General features: G+C 37.2%; 1 protein-coding gene across 1 annotated transcript; it reads left to right on the top strand.

The window, feature by feature from the left end:
- Positions 1 to 341: 341 nt before the first annotated feature.
- Positions 342 to 18771, top strand: LOC106060927 (uncharacterized). Its single transcript, XM_013218964.2, has 3 exons — positions 342 to 460; positions 16190 to 16791; positions 17964 to 18771. Exons 2-3 carry the CDS (start codon positions 16270 to 16272, stop codon positions 18687 to 18689), a joined length of 1248 nt encoding a protein of 415 aa, XP_013074418.2. The 5' UTR covers positions 342 to 460; positions 16190 to 16269; the 3' UTR covers positions 18690 to 18771.
- Positions 18772 to 19825: the final 1054 nt, after the last annotated feature.

Raw genomic sequence — 19825 nt, forward strand, 5'->3', positions numbered from 1 at the left:
AAAATAACGTATTCCAACGTTTGAAAAGACAGATAGACAGAGTGAGTTATTATAAGCTTTGTCAAACTTCTTAATTTGCTACATTACCATAATACCATGTCTCTCAAAACATTGATGGTAAAGCATAAATCAAGGCGTATAAATATGTATCTTAACCTTAACATATAACTTCTTATTTTGCGCAGCCGGCTTGAGCTTTTCGTTAAGGAAAAAAAGACAGATTTAGATGAGTTTGTTGGCCGATTGTTCCTAGACTAAATTTCACTGTCCACTGTCACAAGTTATTGATTGATCTCAGAGTGAGACAGATTTCTTTCCCTTTAAACTTACAAAACTCGAGACATTTTCTGACGATCAGGTCCATTGAAGGAAAGATGTGTTACTATAACATTGATTCATTGTTGTGGTTGAGTATTAGCCGCTGGGGGATACATGGATAGATTGATGCACTAATACTCAGGTATGTTGGGTATCGATAACTTGTTGGGATGAAATATGTTTAAAAATAAAAAAGAAACAAGATTAAAATATTTATTTTTCTATTATTTTCGTATCCAGTTTTTAAAAAGGATTCTGAGTACAGGGTCGGTCTTTGATAATTGGAGGCTCTAGGCGAAGTGAATTTGGTGGTCACAAATGAAATAGAAAATTAAATAATAAACATTAAAAAATAAAATCACGCAATTTATTTCAAAGTTAGGCTAATATATGCCTACTCCAGCAATACCATTGGGCACAAGTTTCGCTATTTCTTCTCAAAAAACTTATTTCCGTCCTGTGCGAGGCGACCACCAATTGAAGGCCCTAGGCGGCTGCCTAGTTTGCCTATGCCTAAGGCCGGCCCTTCTGTGTATGACATGAGGGAACAAAGAAACAATAAAGAACAAAACAATTCAAAAGTAAATCTCTTTTTTGTCTTAGATGTCAGACATGTCCTGAGGAAATTAGCGTGTGCACACAAAATGCTTCCCCAGTTCTAACTTTAAATCACGAAAAGAAATCCTACAGTCTTTGTGGTACAATAGTTATCAGCATGTCGTTAATTCAAGAGAATTATTAAAGAACAACTAATGAAACATCATTTTGGTTTAGGGCTCTTCAATTTCTGCGTTGTTAGGCCAGGATCTCTAACATATACATTATCACATTTAATGAAATAAATACTAGTATTATATCATTATTATCCGAAAAGTAATTCGTTTTACAGTTTCTGCATTACAAATAAACTACTATGTTAAAGATAGCGAACAAAATGTACGTTCATACCACAAATGCAAAGTGTAAAAAAAACAACTTAAATTGTTCCCGCGAACAACGGCACGTCTGCACTATGTCCAGCAAAATATGCAGGCCGCAAATGGATTAGCGACATGCATGATTACATATAATCCCACAGTTATTCTAGATCTTCGGAATCGAAGATAATTCTTATTTAATTAAATCTAAATGAGGGCAACACTTAGTCGTACTTCAAGAATGCTTTATATATTATTCAGCTTTAACATTCATTATCATCATCATCATCATCAAACTCCATTAGAGTGAGGGCTTGAGAGGCTCAAATCCTCTCTTGCAAAAGCCCTGGACAGAAACCCTGCTGTCTTGCGTAGTGCATAAATGTCGCCGAGAATTTTGGGTTTCCCAGACCTGTCGAGACGGAGATCAGCAAGTCTGGGGCAGTCAAACAGAATATGAGGCACGGTTTCCTCTTCTACCCCGCAGCGGGGGGACCCGTGAATCAAAATTTGGCCATAGCCGCGAGAAATATGAGCCAACAGGACAGTGGCCTGTCCTGCACTGTGCTATAATAGCTTGCTCAGGCCTGGACAGCCTCCACCACGGGGAAGTGCGGTCAGGGCGCCTCATGCGCTCCCAGACTCCACGGGCTTTTTGGGACTTGTCCCAGCACTCAAACCACTTTTCCATTTCTGTTTTTTTGTATTATAGCCAGGGCTTGATGAAAGCTTACAGCCTGATCAGTAGGTGGAATTTGCCCTTCCTGGTGGGCCAAAGACTCTGCAATTGTGTTGCCAGTCACACCTATGTGACTCGGTACCCACTGCATTATTACAGGGGTGCCATAGCGTTGTTTAATGTTATGTGAAGCCATGATGACAGTGTTGATATTGGGGGGCCATGGTCCGGGCTTTGCAAAGCCTGTAGTACAGATTTTGAGTCAGTGACCACAACAATCTGTGTTGCCCTCAAATGTCCCTCGCCGAGTTGAGAGTCAATGACTTTTAAGGCTTCACAGACTGCCATGGTCTCCGCATCAAAACTGCTAACACTACCACATGGTCCAAAGATTTTGACTGTGTAAGAGCCAAGAAAGTCGATGTAGGCTCCATAGCCTGCTCTTCCAGAATCTATTGATGCCGACCCGTCAGTGTATGCAAAAATAGCACTGGGCTTGAAGGTATTAATGGTCTCCAGAGCTAGGATTTGAAGGTCGCTAGATGAACGGCTTTGCTTAGTGGCATTAGAGTCTAGTAATTTCAAGCGTATGTCTGGGGTCGTTGGAGACACCAAGGGGGAAGGGGATGAAAGCGTTGAATGTTTTGTCGGTTGGTGGAGAGGCCAGCTTCATCAAATAGTCTAGTGGCATGATGCATAAAAGTCTGCATCTGGATACGTCTTCTGCATCTCCAACCATCCACTAGTTTTCTAGCTGGGAGGTATTCATCCAGCCTTTTATACCGCTCATAGCAGGTCAGTACTGACCTTTCCCTCCTAAGGTTTCATGGACCTATATTAGCCATTATTTCAGCCGCATTTACTGGACTTGTCCTAAAGGTTCCACAGACAAATCTTAGTGCTTGGGACTGTATTTTATCAAGTTGTTCAAGAGCAGTCCTAGAGCCATAAATTTGCACAGGTAGGCTGTAGTCTATCTGTGATCGGACTGCTCCTAAATACAGGGATCGGAGCATGTCTGCTTTAACATTGATTTTCCTTTTCTTTCCGAGTTCTGTGAAGGAAATTATGGAAAGTTTGCTTTTAAAACGTTCAAGTCTCGTTCAAGAATAATTATCAGACGGCATGTTTTAAATCAACCTTGGCTTCTGCTACTTTCTAATTTTGTCCCTTTCCAGTAAAAATAAATTTTAAAATAGTAAATTGTATAATTATTTTATCATGCAAAGAGGTTTATTTTGGGAGAGGAATCTAGTTTTGTGTAAAATGTAAATTAATTATTTTACTGTAACTTCTGTAAGGGATTCTAGTGCGAAGTCTTTTCTATGTGTTCCTAAAACGTCCTTTCTTTTTCTCTTCTACATCTCTGCATCTTTACAAAAGTCAGATTTTTTTCTTACATATTTATCTGCTATTAGTTTTGTGTGGTTTGTCTGTCCGTCCGTTTGTTAAGTTTATATCTCAAACAATGTCGCTATCCCATGATATTTTAGATTTGTTCAAAGTTCTGAAAACAAAACTGTTTTGTTCTTTTGTTAAAAAGATTTACATTGGAGATTTTTCACGATCAACGAAACAATGTCAAGGACTCTGAATTGAACTCGCAATTGCCAACTAAATATCAAAAAGAGTTGAGGTTTTAATTTAAACACGAGGCAGTTGATCTTCGCAACAAAGAACCTTGAATACCACTAGTTAGCACACGTTGGTTTGTCACTGAGTTTGAAGTCATACACTGAAAACTTATACACATATATATACACATATTGTACAAATACTCCTTCTTCCCTAGTGCTATTAGAGCATGAAATGGGTTGCCTTCATAAATCGTTGTCTGAGTCTTAGTGAACACAAACCTGAAAAACAGGACGAGACTATAGAATCAATAGATAACTATACACTCTTCCATGTCATAAGCTCTCCGCTAGCAGAATTCAGGTCGTTCCCCCCCCCCCCACACCTACTTTATTTTTATTTTTATAAATGCTTTTTTTATTATTAATCTAGATCTATTACAAATTTAATTACATCATTGATCCAAACTAATTAACACAAGTACACTTACATAAGCTATTGTTTTTTAGCAAAATAGCTGTGTTATATATTTTCTTGTTTCATTTGTAATATCTATACAATGAATTTATGTAGCTTTTTCACTTAGGGGTCCTTGGGCAAGTTTTTACTATTTTAAGGTGTCCTCGGGTTAAAAAAGTGTGAGAACCTCTAGCTTTTTACCACTACCTGTATTCTGTACACCGGTTATATCAAAAAGCTACTTTAGGTTTGTGTCGGTCATCTTATCTTATCTTATCTTATCTTATATAATACATGTTTGAAAGTCTTCAATAAACCTTTGTGTCCTAACAGTACTCCATTTTTAAAACAACTTTTTGTTCATAGTTAATAAAACAACAAGGAAGGTTATCCTATGAAACAAATAAGCTGATTCTTGTACATAGTCTATAACATTGGTGTAGGCCTACATAGTCTATAACATTGGTGTAGGCCTACATAGTCTATAACATTGGTGTAGGCCTACATAGTCTATAACATTTGTGTAGGCCTACATAGTCTATAACATTGGTGTAGGCCTAATATGTTTTGGTTATATGCCGAAATACTAACATAATAAAAATATGCAAGCAAATTTTTGTTTTTGTAAGATCTACTAATAAATTAGTAAAGAAAGAATACATTTTTTTTTTGTGTATACGTACAAGTATATGCATTTCAAAAACAAGATTGAATAGATTAAATAAAATACTTTTGAATTGCAATGATAATGCAATGACATCATATCCGGCAATATAACAGACAGCGAGACTATATATGCTTCGGCTATAAGTTTACCCCACGAAAATGAATTCTATAGTACAATTGTATTTGTTGATAGTTTTGAGTTTCACAGCTTTTGCTATTCGTGCTGGAAGTATTGAAACCTGGCCTTTTACCTGCATTGCTTACAGACCCATGGTTGTACCCTTCTGACATTGCTTCTGTGGCCGCACTTCACTTACTGTTTGTGTTTGTATTAACGCTTATTTACGTTGAGGAAAAAAAAGACGCAATAGAAGTATTACAGACAGTTTTAAGATAACTTATATGCTCCAAAACACGAAAAGAGCTAAACTGCTAACTATCAGTCAGAAAACTACTATTCAGCTGTTGTTGTTTTTTTTACATTTAAAACAAACTGACAATAATAAATAAACAGATAAGCAAAACAGATAAATAATTATATAGTTCGTCCATCGTGGTTCGATGATGACCACTTTGTCATCCAGGGGGCTGAGAGCTTGGCACTGGGGTTTTGTGCCTCCTCATGTGGCTGGTGAGACCCTTGTGAACCCGGAATGTTCGGCTGCACACTGGGCAGGTTATTCCAGCTGGAGCTAGTGTCATTGGCCTTGCTTTTCTTCTATGGCGGTTTTCTTCTGCCAGCGTTGTTCTATTTTCCTCAGCAACATGTGCGCCAGTTTTCAAAGCGCGACGCCATGATGCTCTGTCATGTGCCTCTGTCTCCCAGGTGGCTGGGTCTATGCTGAACGCCTTCATAGAAGATTTGATGGTGTCCCTGAAGCGTTTTCTCTGACCGCCTTGAAAGCGCTTTCCTTCGCTTAGTTGGCCATACAAGAGTCGTTGAGGGATGCGGCGGTCTTCCATTCTGCAGACGTGTCCTGCCCATCGCAGCTGGGACTACATCAGGATTGTGTGGATGCTTTGCAGACCCGCTCTTCAAAGGACTTCAGTATCTGGTATTTTGTCCTTGACATTCCTCATGCCATGAGGATGTGGTTCAGTTTCTTTGCATGATTTCTGTACAATGTCCACGTTTATGAGGCATAGATCAATGTAGGGAGGACGACAGTTCGATAGATCATAGCTTTGTATTTGTGGTGATACCTCGTCTGTTCTAGACGTTTTTAGACAGTCTGCCATAGGATGCACTGGCTTTGGCGATACGGAGGTCGATTTCGTTATCGATCTTTCCGTTTCTGGAGAGTTTGCTGCCAAGATATGTGAATCTGTCCACTGCGTTTATATCATGTCCATTTATCTTGATGCTTGGATCTGAGTAGGCTTTCCCTGGAGCAGGTAGATATAAGACTTCAGTCTTGTTTGTGTTAATGGTAAGGCCAAAGTCTGAGCATGCTCTTGAGAAGTCGCTGACGATGCTCTGCAGATCATTTTCAGAGCAGGCATTTATGGCACGGTCGTCAGCAAATAACAAGTCCCTGATTACTGCTGATTTTATTTTTGTTTTTGCTTTGAGCCGCCTCGGGTTGAATAGGCCACCATCAAATCTGTATGTTATATTTATCCCGCTGTTTTCTCTATTTGTGAATGCATATGTCAGCATAGCAGAGAACATGGTACTGAACAGTGTGAGTGCTAGGACACAGCCTTGTTTAACCCCGTTTGATACTTCGAAGGGCTCTGATGGTTCTCCACTTTCCTGGACACGAGCCTTCAAGCCATCATGAAATAGTCTCACCATGGTTATGAATTTTTGTGGACAGCCATACTTCGACATAATCTTCCAGAGTCCTTTTCAAAGTGCTCAGCCAAGCGTTTTAGGATTTCTTCCTTATCTGCCAATAGGATTCTCACATCAACATTTAGTAGAGAGGATGCGCCTAACTTTGTGGGTCCATAGACTTCGTTTATGGCATGGTAGAAGTTCTTCATGTCGTGCCTGTCAGCAATTTCCTGTATTGTTTCCACTTTCTTGCTAAGCCAGGTATCTTGCATTTGGCGTAACTGTTTTTGCACATTTTTGCGGATGTTTGGGAATTAATCTTTAGTGGACTGGGAGTTTGGGTTGTTCAGATACAATTTGTGGAGCTTGTAAATAATAATAATTAAAAAACAAACAAAGAGACAAAAACAAAAAGATAAAAGAAACAAAGAGACAAAAGAAACAAAAAGATAAAATAAAGGCAAAAGATGGTCTGATGACATTTTTTCCTTTAATAAAAAAGAGGTCAGTGTAAAAAAAAAGTAAACGAGATCATTTTGATTGATTGGTCTCTGGAGATAGTCCACACACCAAGTGCTGGTAGTGAATAGAAACTATCTGGGCAGAGATTGAGGACAAGAACGTCTTAACACAGTTTTGTGCCCTTGTCAGTTGATTTATTCAGGGAACTAGAGAAGGTGTCATTTCCATTGACATAACTACTGTCTAAAATTCCCTGTCTAAAATTCCCTGTCTAGAATTTACGTTAAAAACTCCAAAATGATTGATGCTAACAGATTACAAAACTGTTCTAAAATAAGCAATGATTTAGAAACAGAACCACATCCAATGAAGTCAATCTTGAACTGTGAACATTAAAAAATAACAAGCATGACCCAAAACCTTCACAAATGTCGCGAATTTGCAGTTAACATTTGTACTAGATTATTTTCAAGCTAATCCCGAGTTAATGAGAATCTTTTATTTTGTTGCGATCAGAAATGACATGTTTATTTCCTTTTACTTTAATGTAATTATAATTAGTTCGCTCAACTGGATACATCTCTATTCGTTTCAGAATCAATTTGAAAATTAAAAAAAAAACTTTGGATAAAGGAATTCAAACAAAACTTTCAATTACGCTCTGAGATTCAAATTTTCTCTCTCTTTCTTTCTCTCCCCCTGTCTCGTTGTACCTCTCTCTCTCTCTCTCTCTACCTCTCTCTCTGTGTCTCTGACACACACACACACAAACACACTCACATTCAATTATGCAGTGTTTTACTTTCACTCGTACTCAGCACACAGTAACAGGAAGAGAGAAGGGATTAGGGTGAGTGTGGCAGTTAGAAAGATTCGTGTGAGTGTGGCAGTTCTTTGATTCAAAACGAAGAAGATGTCCACTAGTTCGTATTTGTGCTCATGTGTATGGTTAAATGAGAGATGATGCAGTAGATACCTTTCGTCACTAAACAAAGAGAAACAAAAAAAAAACAAAAAACTCATCAACTTAAGTATGTATGGTATCAAATAACCATCTCCAATAACTACTATAAATAGAATGAGCTAATTTTATTTGCAAGGGAGGAAAGTGTTATTAAATGCCTCTACAAATGTTGATTTGTGAGAAGAGCCAGCACCGGGTGACACTCATCAGGGAGCGATTTAGAACTAGTGTTTCCCAGCCGTGAATTCCATATGACATTCCTTTAGAGAGCTCTTAAGGGTGTCTTTGTAACGATTGTGTTGAACCCACTAAGAGCCTAAGAGCACTTTTCTGGACACAGCTACCCATAATGAAGGCTATTTTCTGGTATACGGACTACATGTCCTGCTGTGGTGCTAATGCTGTTCATCTGTGACAACTGTAGGATTTCAACGTCTGATTTGTAGTCGAATCAATTTTTCTTAGATGCTCCCATTATTCATCTCCACAAGAGGAAGGGAAATGGATATGTGATAACCATTCTGGGCATATCCCTCATGTCCATTGCTGGCAAAATCCCTAGCTAGGGTGCTGCTAAACAGACTAAAACACCACCTAGAAGCTGGCTTACTTCCGAAAGTCGAATGCGGCTTCAGGCAGGGTAACAGGCACGGTTGAAATAATCATTGCAGTCCTTAGAAAATTGATTCCTGTTATGTTAGGTACAAGAAATAATTGTTTGGGAGATGTTAGATGCTAATGTGGCTTGCGTGATGAAAATGTATTGAAGTAACACAAAGTTGCGCTGCATTAACTTGATCCCAGTATGGGTTTGGGAGAAATAATATATACAATTATTAAAGGGGACATTTAGACATATATGTGAATACTGAAAGATAAATTTCCCTTGTTAAATTGATATCAGACAAAAAATTAATCACCTGTAATTAATTAACTAATAAGTCAATTTTTTTAATTGATTAATGTATTGTCTTCGGCAGTAAATAATCATGTTGACTCGACAATGGGTGTGTGAAAACTAACGTGTACAAACTTTTTACCAGACAAACTGAGTGAGTTGATATAAGCTTTGTTAAAAAAAAAGTAGGTTACTGTCCTAGGAGGAATGTTCTTTGGTGCTCTGGAACTTTTTGCTGCGGTTCATGCTCCCAATTTGAATATGTTGTTTACGGTTTCATCTAATTGTTCCTCGCGCATTTTGTATTTATCATTTCTTATTCCTGTTGTTAAAAATGTTTAAATGATGGTGTAAACTTAGTCACATTTAAAGACAGTATAATTGTTTTTGTTTTTTAGTCAAAACATAGCTATTTCCCTTATTTCGAAAAACAGAGAGATCTATTTTATCTTCAGTATCTCTAGTGTCATTTTTGTTTGTTTCACTTCAGAAGTCCACGTGTTTCTTTTTTCAAATTCAAAATAATGTGTACAATAATAATTATAATGGTCTCTGTTATAGTATCACTTACTATCTCAATACAAACACTGATGTTTGAACTACAACTCCATTGTATTAGCATGAACAAAAGACTAACAGAGGACTGCCAAGACACGTCTAGCAGACTTGAGAATACACGGGAACACACTGAATACTAGGACAAGGGAGACAAGAAAACAAACAAAACAGACATCTTCCTCAATCTGAAGTTCAATGTAAATAAACAGAAATATACATATAAATTTAACAAGTCGAGATACAATATCGTTCTATATTCTATTTTATCCATTTCCTAACACACACACATACGCGCCCCCACCCCCTATTTTTTAAAGAACAGAAAAATAAATGAATAACCAAAAATTTAAAAACTATAAAAGGTTACCATGACACTAGACTACAACGTCGACAACGATACTTTCAAGAAAACAAATCACACTTACAGACCATCTAATTGAATGAAAAGTTCCAGACTTGTTTATATCCAAATAAAATCGATGAGAAAAGGAAGTTTATGTTTTAATATATTTTATTCAAATATAACTTAGTTCATATTTGAAGTCAACTAAAGATTTTATCCAAACTTATTTTTTATTCATTTAGTAAGGTTTAAGGATCATCAAAGTGGAGGAGAAGGTACATCCATTGAACACTTAGTGCCTGGTGTCTAAATAGTTTTAGGTTGTTGCTTTTTTTCTCTTAAAAAAACAACAACTGGTTTAGCCAGTCTGTGGCCGCAGTGCGTACAGATTAGCTTCCCTTCAAATCCTTGCTCGACCATGCTGACACGCAAACAATGATAGAAAGGAAAGAAAGGTTGACTAAACAATCTAGATGAAAGTGCCAGTGTATTTGTGGATCAAGACAAATTAATGTTAAGAGGTGATGAATTGTGAATAGCAAGCAGGACTCCAAAGAAGTAATGACTTCTATTGTTTAACTGTGTAAATTCTGTTACTATGTAGCCATCAATCAAAATGTTTATAAAATGTGATAAAAATTGGTTTTATGACTCTTATATTTGTTAAATGTATTTTTCAAGAATTTAGTTTGAAGGGACACAAAGCCCTACAGTTTTTAATGATATTTTTTATTCCTAGTTTTCATAGTTTCATCAGGTCCTCTGCGTTATGATCTATTGTGGAAATTAAGGTTGGTGCAAAAATAAATAAATAAATAACATTAGAGCTTTTGGAATCTATCCACTCAAACACCGCTGGTTGTAATAATTTGAGAGACTTTGTTCAAAGAATTATTCATTGATGTTACATATATAAAGGTGTCTGTTGGTAACATAAGGAATAGCTTACGGCCACATTCCTGCTTCCCTCTCCCCCCCCCCCCCCAAAAAAAAAAGGTTGAGTCATATTTGCCATCATATTAAAGAAAAAGAAAAAGACAAATTGCTTGATGTCGATTGTAATATGGAAGTAGCCAGTGGTGGGTTTGGTGGCCCCACATCTCAAATAGCTTAACGCCCTAACAAGTGAAAATCCGGCCCAGGTGGAACTATGGGGTTCTTTTCAAGGGAAAAAAGTGAATTAAATATAGCAAAATAATGGACAGTCTTGACCAGGGAAAGAACCATCTGATTCGACAACTCGCCTTGCAATTACACAGGACAAGAGTAACAAAACACTCGACTATCCAGACTCCCCCCCTCCCCAAAAGGTGTTTCTCCAGTCCCACACTTTACACCCAGAGGTCATATCACGATACCCCCCCCCCTTTTTTTTGTTGCATTTCATTTTCTAAAAAAAAGTAATGAATAAGAAAATAGTTTTAGATGAACATCAAAACCAGGGCTGAGGGAAAGAAATGTAACCTAGATCTACGATTTATGTCAGATTGGTAGATCTAGTAAACCAATGCTATAATGAAGTGGGCTACATATATTTTTTGCCCCAAATGTTTTTGTACCTGAAAAGTTCCCTTCATACAAAGTGATAGTTTAAAATGATGAAACAAAGAAACAAAACATTTGCAGGATTCTGACCAGGCACTGCAGTTGCAGAAGTAATTTGTTGCAGACATTTCCTTCGTTCCTTCCAAATCTCCTACAGTACAGGCAGAGCTGGGCAGTGGGCAAGCTACCAACTCTGGACCAGCGTGAAAAATGCCTAAATGGCGTACCACACGACTAGGCAGCCAATCATTTCTTCAGAGTGAGGTGCTAATGAAATCATTTCTTCAGAGTGAGGTGCTAATGAAATCATTTCTTCAGAGTGATGTGCTAATGAAATCATTTCTTCAGAGTGATGTGCTAATGAAATCATTTCTTCAGAGTGATGTGCTAATGAAATCATTTCTTCAGAGTGAGGTGCTAATGAAATCCTCTCTTCAGAGTGAGGTGCTAATGAGATCATTTCTTCAGAGTGATGTGCTAATGAAATCATTTCTTCAGAGTGAGGGGCTAATGAAATCATTTCTTCAGAGTGAGGTGCTAATGAAATCCTCTCTTCAGAGTGAGGTGCTAATGAGATCATTTCTTCAGAGTGATGTGCTAATGAAATCATTTCTTCAGAGTGATGTGCTAATGAAATCATTTCTTCAGAGTGAGGTGCTAATGAAATCATTTCTTCAGAGTGAGGTGCTAATGAAATCATTTCTTCAGAGTGAGGTGCTAATGAAATCATTTCTTCAGAATGATGTGCTAATGAAATCATTTCTTCAGAGTGAGGTGCTAATGAAATCATTTCTTCAGAGTGAGGTGCTAATGAAATCATTTCTTCAGAATGATGTGCTAATGAAATCATTTCTTCAGAGTGATGTGCTAATGAAATCATTTCTTCAGAGTGATGTGCTAATGAAATCATTTCTTCAGAGTGATGTGCTAATGAAATCATTTCTTCAGAGTGATATGCTAATGAAATCATTTCTTCAGAGTGATGTGCTAATGAAATCATTTCTTCAGAGTGATGTGCTAATGAAATCATTTCTTCAGAGTGATGTGCTAATGAAATCATTTCTTCAGAGTGAGGTGCTAATGAAATCATTTCTTCAGAGTGAGGTGCTAATGAAATCCTCTCTTTAGAGTGAGGTGCTAATGAAATCAGTTCTTCAGAGTGATGTGCAAATGAAATCCTCTCTTAAGAGTGAGGTGCTAATGAAATCATTTCTTCAGAGTGATGTGCTAATGAAATCCTCTCTTTAGAGTGAGGTGCTAATGAAATCCTCTCTTTAGAGTGAGGTGCTAATGAAATCATTTCTTCAGAGGGATGTGCTAATGAAATCATCTCTTTAGAGTGAGTTGCTAATGAAATCATTTCTTCAAAGTGATGTGCTAATGAAATCATCTCTTTAGAGTGAGGTGCTAATGAAATCCTCTCTTTAGAGTGAGGTGCTAATGAAATCCTCTCTTTAGAGTGAGGTGCTAATGAAAAATCATTTCTTCAGAGTTAGGTGTGTTCTGTTGTCACAGATTAATAATAAATTACTGTAGACGTTACTAATTAATAATGATAATAACGAGACTGTCTTTATCAAGGTAGACATATATAACTAACTTTTATTTCCGTCCTATTCTTTGCTTTCGCATAAAACATAAACAACAAACAATGAAGTAATATCTTCTAATATTAGCACATCCTTCCTTTTGAAGCTATTATCACATTCTTCCTTTTAAAGTTCTTAATACTTATATTTACAAGGAATTTTGACAACTCGACCACTTCTGGTTGTCTTGACCGGCACAGCAAGTTCTCTAGATGTTGGTTTATAATTGTCTGTTTCGTTTGTTCTAACAGTTTGCTGTTCATTGTCTTCGTCAGTATCATAGTATCCAGAGATGTCATCTTCGTAGCTCTTGTTTAAAAACCGTTGATTTCGTCTGTATGTTTTCCCATCATTTGTCTTTATGATGTAAGATCTGGGTGATGGATGTTTCTTAATGACGACTGCTTTCTGCCATGTTTGTCCTAGACGAACTCTCACCTTCTCTCCGACAGAGTAGTCTTTAGGTAACCTTGCTTTTGAATCGTATTTCACTTTGCTTTTCCTCTGTCGTTCGTTGAGTAATATCTCTGCATTTTCAACTACCGATGGTTTCAATAGTTTGGGATCAGTTGGAATGATGTCCCTAAGTGTTCTACTCATCAACAGTTGTGATGGCGAATAAAGCAGTCCGCTTATCGGAGTATTTCTATACTCGAGCATAGCGAGATATGGATCTTTCCCACTTTTGTATGCTTTGTTAAATATCTGCTTTACGATACCAACATACACCTCACTTTGTCCATTTGATTGAGGGTACTTGGGACTTGATGTTGTTATCTTGAAACCCCATTCAGAAGCAAACTCTCTATATTGATAGCTATTGAATGGCATATTGTCGCTCACTATTTCTTCTGGTATGCCATGTGTAGTAAAAATACCTTTCATTGCCCTGATAACACATTCTGCTGTTTTGTTCCCCAGTCGTTTTATTTCAGGGTATTAAGAGAAATGGTCCACAACAAGCAAATAGGCATTGTTTCGCCATTCAAACAAATCTGTCACAGTCTTTTTCCATGGTCTGTCTGGTACAGCATGAGGTAGCAATTTTTCCTTCACATTATTTCTTTTGAACGTTGCACATGTTGCGCATTTCATTATTGTCGAAAAAATATCTTTGGACAATCCTGGCCAAAACACACTCTGTTTTGCCTTGGATCTGGTTTTCTCAAGACCAAAATGACCTGTGCAACTTGTTGAGAATTTCATTTCTCATACTTGAAGGAATTATAATTCTGTTCTCATAAAACAATATTCCATTCTCTTCATGAATACTGTCTTTAAATGACCAATACACTTTCACTGTTTCATGAACTTGAGTTTTTATCTTTGGCCAACCTTCTCTGACATAATTAATTACAAGTTTTAATTTAGCATCAGATTCAGTTTTCCTTCTAATTTCAATAATCTTCTGATCACTTCCCGGAAACTGTGCTGTTGCGCTATGAATTCTCATAACCATGTCATCATTTGAATTTGATTGTTCTTGACCATTGATGTACGCACGCGATAACGTATCAGCTATTTGCATTTTTGAACCTGGAGTGTAAGTTACTGTTAATTGATATCTCAACAGTCTTAACATCATCAACTGAAGTCTTGGTGAAATCTTATGTAAAGGCTTAGTCACAATAGTTTGCAAAGGTTTGTGATCTGATTGTACAGTCACAGTTCTTCCAAAAATATAATGGTGAAAATGTTCAGCTGCAAACACTATAGCTAACATTTCCTTTTCTATTTGTGCATATCTGCACTCTGTTTCTGTCAATGATCTTGACGTATACGCAACTGGTTTGTCTTCTTGCATTAAACATGCTCCCAACCCTTTAGAAGAAGCGTCACACTGAATAGTAACTGGCTTTTCAGGGTTAAACAATTGCAGAACTGGAGCTTCACTAAGTGTTTTCTTTATTAGTTGGAAAGCATTTTCTTGCTCTGCATTCCACTGCCACAATACATCTTTCTTTAGCAATTCACGCAATGGACTGGTAATTGTTGACATGTTTGGAATGAAACTTGACAGAAAGTTCAACATCCCTAGCAGTCTTTGAATTTCTGTTCGATCTGTTGGTGCTGGCATCTCCATTATTGCTTTGATTTTAGCTGGATCTGGACGAATACCATCTGCTCCAATTTGTCTTCCGAGATAATTAACACCAGAAAGTTTATATTGTATCTTGTTCTTATTGAACTTTACATTGTTGTTCTGTTGTCACAGATTAATAATAAATTACTGTAGACGTTACTAATTAATAATGATAATAACGAGACTGTCTTTATCAAGGTAGACATATATAACTAACTTTTATTTCCGTCCTATTCTTTGCTTTCGCATAAAACATAAACAACAAACAATGACGTAATATCTTCTAATATTAGCACAAGGTGCTCATGAAATCATGGCAATATCTTCCATTCTGAAGATTAAGGACAGTGATTCACGTGCAGACTCAGTTGCGACCTGCATATTTTCCTTAGCCGTTGTCCGCTGGTGGTCTATTTAAGTTTGCTTTCCGTCTTCTGCGCCTGTCTTCAATAATGACTTTTTTGTGAGTCTCAAAGGTTTGTCTCTTTGTAAGATTTCTCCAATGTCACTTCCGAGGCCAACTGCTGCCAGCTACTTTCCTCTATCTTATTGAGGGCGATAGGGCGCGTGAGTTGATCTTAATAGCGCTTATGGGTGGGGCATCTCTGTTACGGCTAATGAAATAGTTTCTAAAATAAATACACGACTAGCTAAGTCTGTTCAAGATAAAGATAGTCTCTATCCGAATTGAAATACTTTTAGTCTCTATCCGAATTGAAATACTTTTAGTCTCTATCCGAATTGAAATACTTTTAGTCTCTATCCGAATTGAATTTTTTTTTTCTTTGAAAAATTATAAGTCAAACTAGCGTTTTCCCATTACAGCCAAATAGACAGTAATCATTTTCCTTAAGATATTTATCAATTGTCAAATAGATAGGAAAATAATTTGAGCCGTTTTCGAGAGCCGCTCCCACCCACCCATGAATTTGCAATCTGAATAGAGGAATTGTAAAAAGAATTGGTACCTCAACAGTTTATGTTTTTACTTTGGATTATACATGTTATGTTCCGTCGGGATAAATCTTTTTAATTCAGAATATTGTTCAAGTGTATGTCTATATTGTAGAACAACTTTAACTTTGTTCCCCCCCCCCCAAGGATGTTAACGATATTGATTGACAAGCGGTTCAAATTGTAAATGTATTTACATCTAATGAGGGTCCATAAATAACGCAGTGTATAAACTACTTATTGTATTAGGCTTTAGTTCAAACAGGTTGAAGATAATGAGATCATAGAAAATATTTAGGGCTAAAGAAAAGAGAGAAGTAAGCCCTATAAACTAATGTGTACAAGTCTCCTGTATCTGTCCAACAGATTTAAGTTGTACTTCTTTGTTTTTCTTTCCAGATTTCATGTCTACAACGCAATGTTCACCTGTTGACTTCATTGTTTGTGTCCCCTTCATGTTTCAGTAAGCTGACATTCAGATGGGGATAATGGAGGATGAGATCAACCTTACAACACCAGATACAGATCTGTCTGAAAGGGACAAACTATTGGTCGATATAGATCGTGCTCTGAAGATCTATTACTCAGTAGCGCTAGTCACAGTTGGCACTGTGCTTAATATTTTGTCCATCGTCATTCTCAGCCGGGCTGCTTTCAGAAACTCGACTACCTCCGTCTATTTAAGGTATCTGGCATGCATAGACATGTTTGTACTCTACAACGGTCTCAGTCGCCATTTTGTTTCGGGCATCTCAGGATACAACATCCGATATCTGAGCGAAGCATTCTGCAAGTTCAATCTGTGGTCAAGCGCATTTGCACCAGACATCAGCGCTTGGATTCTTGTGGTAGTGACCACTGAACGCTTGATGTCCATTGTTTTGCCGCACAGGGTGAGAACGGTCTGCTCCAAGTCAACAGCAGCTGCAGCAGTGATTGTCATTACTCTGATAATCATGGCCTCAAATCTTCCCGTTTTATTCTTCTTTGGTGACCAACAGGTGAGTTTGATCCTTCTTAACGACTGAACAAAAATTCTTTATATTTAATTAGTTTTCGATGGATTAGTCAAATGGGTGAGATTACCTCTTCTTTCTTTCTTTCTTTTTTTTTTAAATCTGAGCTTCTCAGAGATGGGCGGGTTATCTTTCACAATTTTCCATCGCCTGAGTGGCGTGATTGATTCTATTGGTATTGAGATCTTTTCGTTGATAGCCGGTTGCTTCTTATTTCGATTGGTTTATTCGGTTACCAAAATGATTTCATCAAAATAACCGACGTCAGATGAGCCCTAAAAATGCTGTGGAACAGCTCACAATTGGCTTTGCTTTAGAGTTGACTAGCCCACGCCAACCATAAATAAATCAAGACACTTTATAATCTCGACCACATGCTGTAAAATGTCTTCAAATGAGCACTGCAGTGAGTCAACGTATGAGACTGACAAACGTTTGTTTGTGTCCTTGAAAAACAACTCATAATGTTATTGAAGAGGAAGAGCACATTTTGAGAAACACTTGATTGTCAACGCAATCTTGACAGCGACTTTGCGCATCTTCATAATCGTTCTCTTCAGATCAACTAGAAGTGACACCAGTCATGAGTTAGATCCAGTTGTAGTTTACACTTCGCTTTAGGTTCATAGTGTAATATTTATAACTTTTTATTTTAACTATGACACACAAAGACATCTTAAGAAGCTCAAGGGAAATGAAATATTGGACGCTATTAACACGTAGGCCTACATATCTTTTTATTCTTCAATCTACAATCTAGTTTTTCAAAAGCGGAGACTTGCACAGCAATGTCTCAATGTTATATTTAATTTCGGAGAAGTCTCAAACTTGCTATACCAACCAAAACATTTTCTAATTTTCTAATAATAGTTAATTGATCAAATAAAAATGATATCCAAGCTTCGATTCTTTGTTAATGCTGAAGTGATATTTCTAACAGGCTTAGGGTTAATAGTACAGCTGGGAGCTAACATTCTGAATGTGGTTTATTTTTTATATTGCTGCTAAAAATGTTTGAATAGTGCAATGTTACCCTGTGTTTGTAATTAATTTTAACTTACTATCTCGATAGATGAAGTCTTCTACATTTTTAAATATAGGCTATAGCTTACCAAATGAAATGAACTGCAACTAAAACATCGTTTGTCTTTTCACAGGTACGAGAAGATGAGACGAATTTAACTGTGACGCTACGTTGCGTTATACTAACAGACTATGAGACTTTCATGAATAAAGTCTGGTACTGGCTTGACCTGTTAAAGTTCGTTCTTCTTCCTAGCTCCATCCTCACCATCTTCAACATCATCATCATCATTTATGTCATTCGTAGCAGGAGAAGGGTGGAGAAGGTGGTGGCTACTAAAACGTTTAGGGGCAGACCAAACTCAATGACCTTGACCATTTTGAAAGGCTCCAGGCATGCTCAGCTCACTTCCGGTCACCCAGGCTTCACCACAACGACTGTCCCTAACAACTGCGTCAGCGGCTCAAACAAGGAAATATCATTGACCATTACCCTGCTTGTCATTAACGCTACGTTTGTCATTTGCAACACACCTATCGTGGTATATTTCTTGGCCAGCCAGTACTGGTTCCCTCCAGGTTTGCAGCCAGCCGAGAGACTTACTCTTACTGCCTCCATCATGGCCATGTACACCAACAACGCGGTCAACTTCTTACTATACTGCGCCACTGGGTCAAGGTTTAGGGCAGAGATTCGTCACTTGTGTTCTGACTTACGGAATGCGGGCTCCTCCTGGGCGGCCAGCTCTCGTCTGGTAAAGAACAATAACACTAGCAGTGAAGTTCTTAAGTCCAACCACTTGGATGACCAGATGGTGTCAGTGATGGGTTCAATGGAATCCTTCTACACATACCAGTAGAAACAAGATTTAATGAAACCAGATGTCTTTGTGCTTAACACAATTTTGTGTTTGTTTCTAAATTCATCCACTTTGAAACAAACCAGATGTCTTTGTGCTTAACACAATTTTGTGTTTGTTTCTAAATTCATCCACTTTGAAACAAACCAGATGTCTTTGTGCTTAACACAATTTTGTGTTTGTTTCTAAATTCATCCACTTTGAAACAAACCAGATGTCTTTGTGCTTAACACAATTTTGTGTTTGTTTCTAAATTCATCCACTTTGAAACAAACCAGATGTCTTTGTGCTTAACACAATTTTGTGTTTGTTTCTAAATTCATCCACTTTGAAACAAACCAGATGTCTTTGTGCTTAACACAATTTTGTGTTTGTTTCTAAATTCCTCCACTTTGAAACAAACCAGATGTCTTTGTGCTTAACACAATTTTGTGTTTGTTTCTAAATTCCTCCACTTTGAAACAAACCAGATGTCTTTGTGCTTAACACAATTTTGTGTGTGTTTCTAAATTCCTCCACTTTGAAACAAACCAGATGTCTTTGTGCTTAACACAATTTTGTGTTTGTTTCTAAATTCATCCACTTTGAAACAAACCAGATGTCTTTGTGCTTAACACAATTTTGTGTGTGTTTCTAAATTCCTCCACTTTGAAACAAACCAGATGTCTTTGTGCTTAACACAATTTTGTGTTTGTTTCTAAATTCATCCACTTTGAAACAAACCAGATGTCTTTGTGCTTAACACAATTTTGTGTTTGTTTCTAAATTCATCCACTTTGAAACAAACCAGATGTCTTTGTGCTTAACACAATTTTGTGTTTGTTTCTAAATTCCTCCACTTTGAAACAAACCAGATGTCTTTGTGCTTAACACAATTTTGTGTTTGTTTCTAAATTCATCCACTTTGAAACAAACCAGATGTCTTTGTGCTTAACACAATTTTGTGTTTGTTTCTAAATTCATCCACTTTGAAACAAACCAGATGTCTTTGTGCTTAACACAATTTTGTGTTTGTTTCTAAATTCCTCCACTTTGAAACAAACCAGATGTCTTTGTGCTTAACACAATTTTGTGTTTGTTTCTAAATTCCTCCACTTTGAAACAAACCAGATGTCTTTGTGCTTAACACAATTTTG

Source organism: Biomphalaria glabrata, chromosome 5 (genome assembly GCF_947242115.1).
Source record: "Biomphalaria glabrata chromosome 5, xgBioGlab47.1, whole genome shotgun sequence".
Lineage (NCBI taxonomy): Eukaryota > Metazoa > Mollusca > Gastropoda > Planorbidae > Biomphalaria > Biomphalaria glabrata.

What these genes read in the sequence shown, in the direction of transcription:
- LOC106060927 (XM_013218964.2), top strand. Translation starts at nt 16,270, where the DNA reads ATGGGGATAATGGAGGATGAGATCAACCTTACAACACCAGATACAGAT. An exon ending in TCTTCTTTGGTGACCAACAG is followed by an intron (nt 16,792 to 17,963) that starts GTGAGTTTGATC and finishes GTCTTTTCACAG; the next exon opens with GTACGAGAAGATGAGACGAA.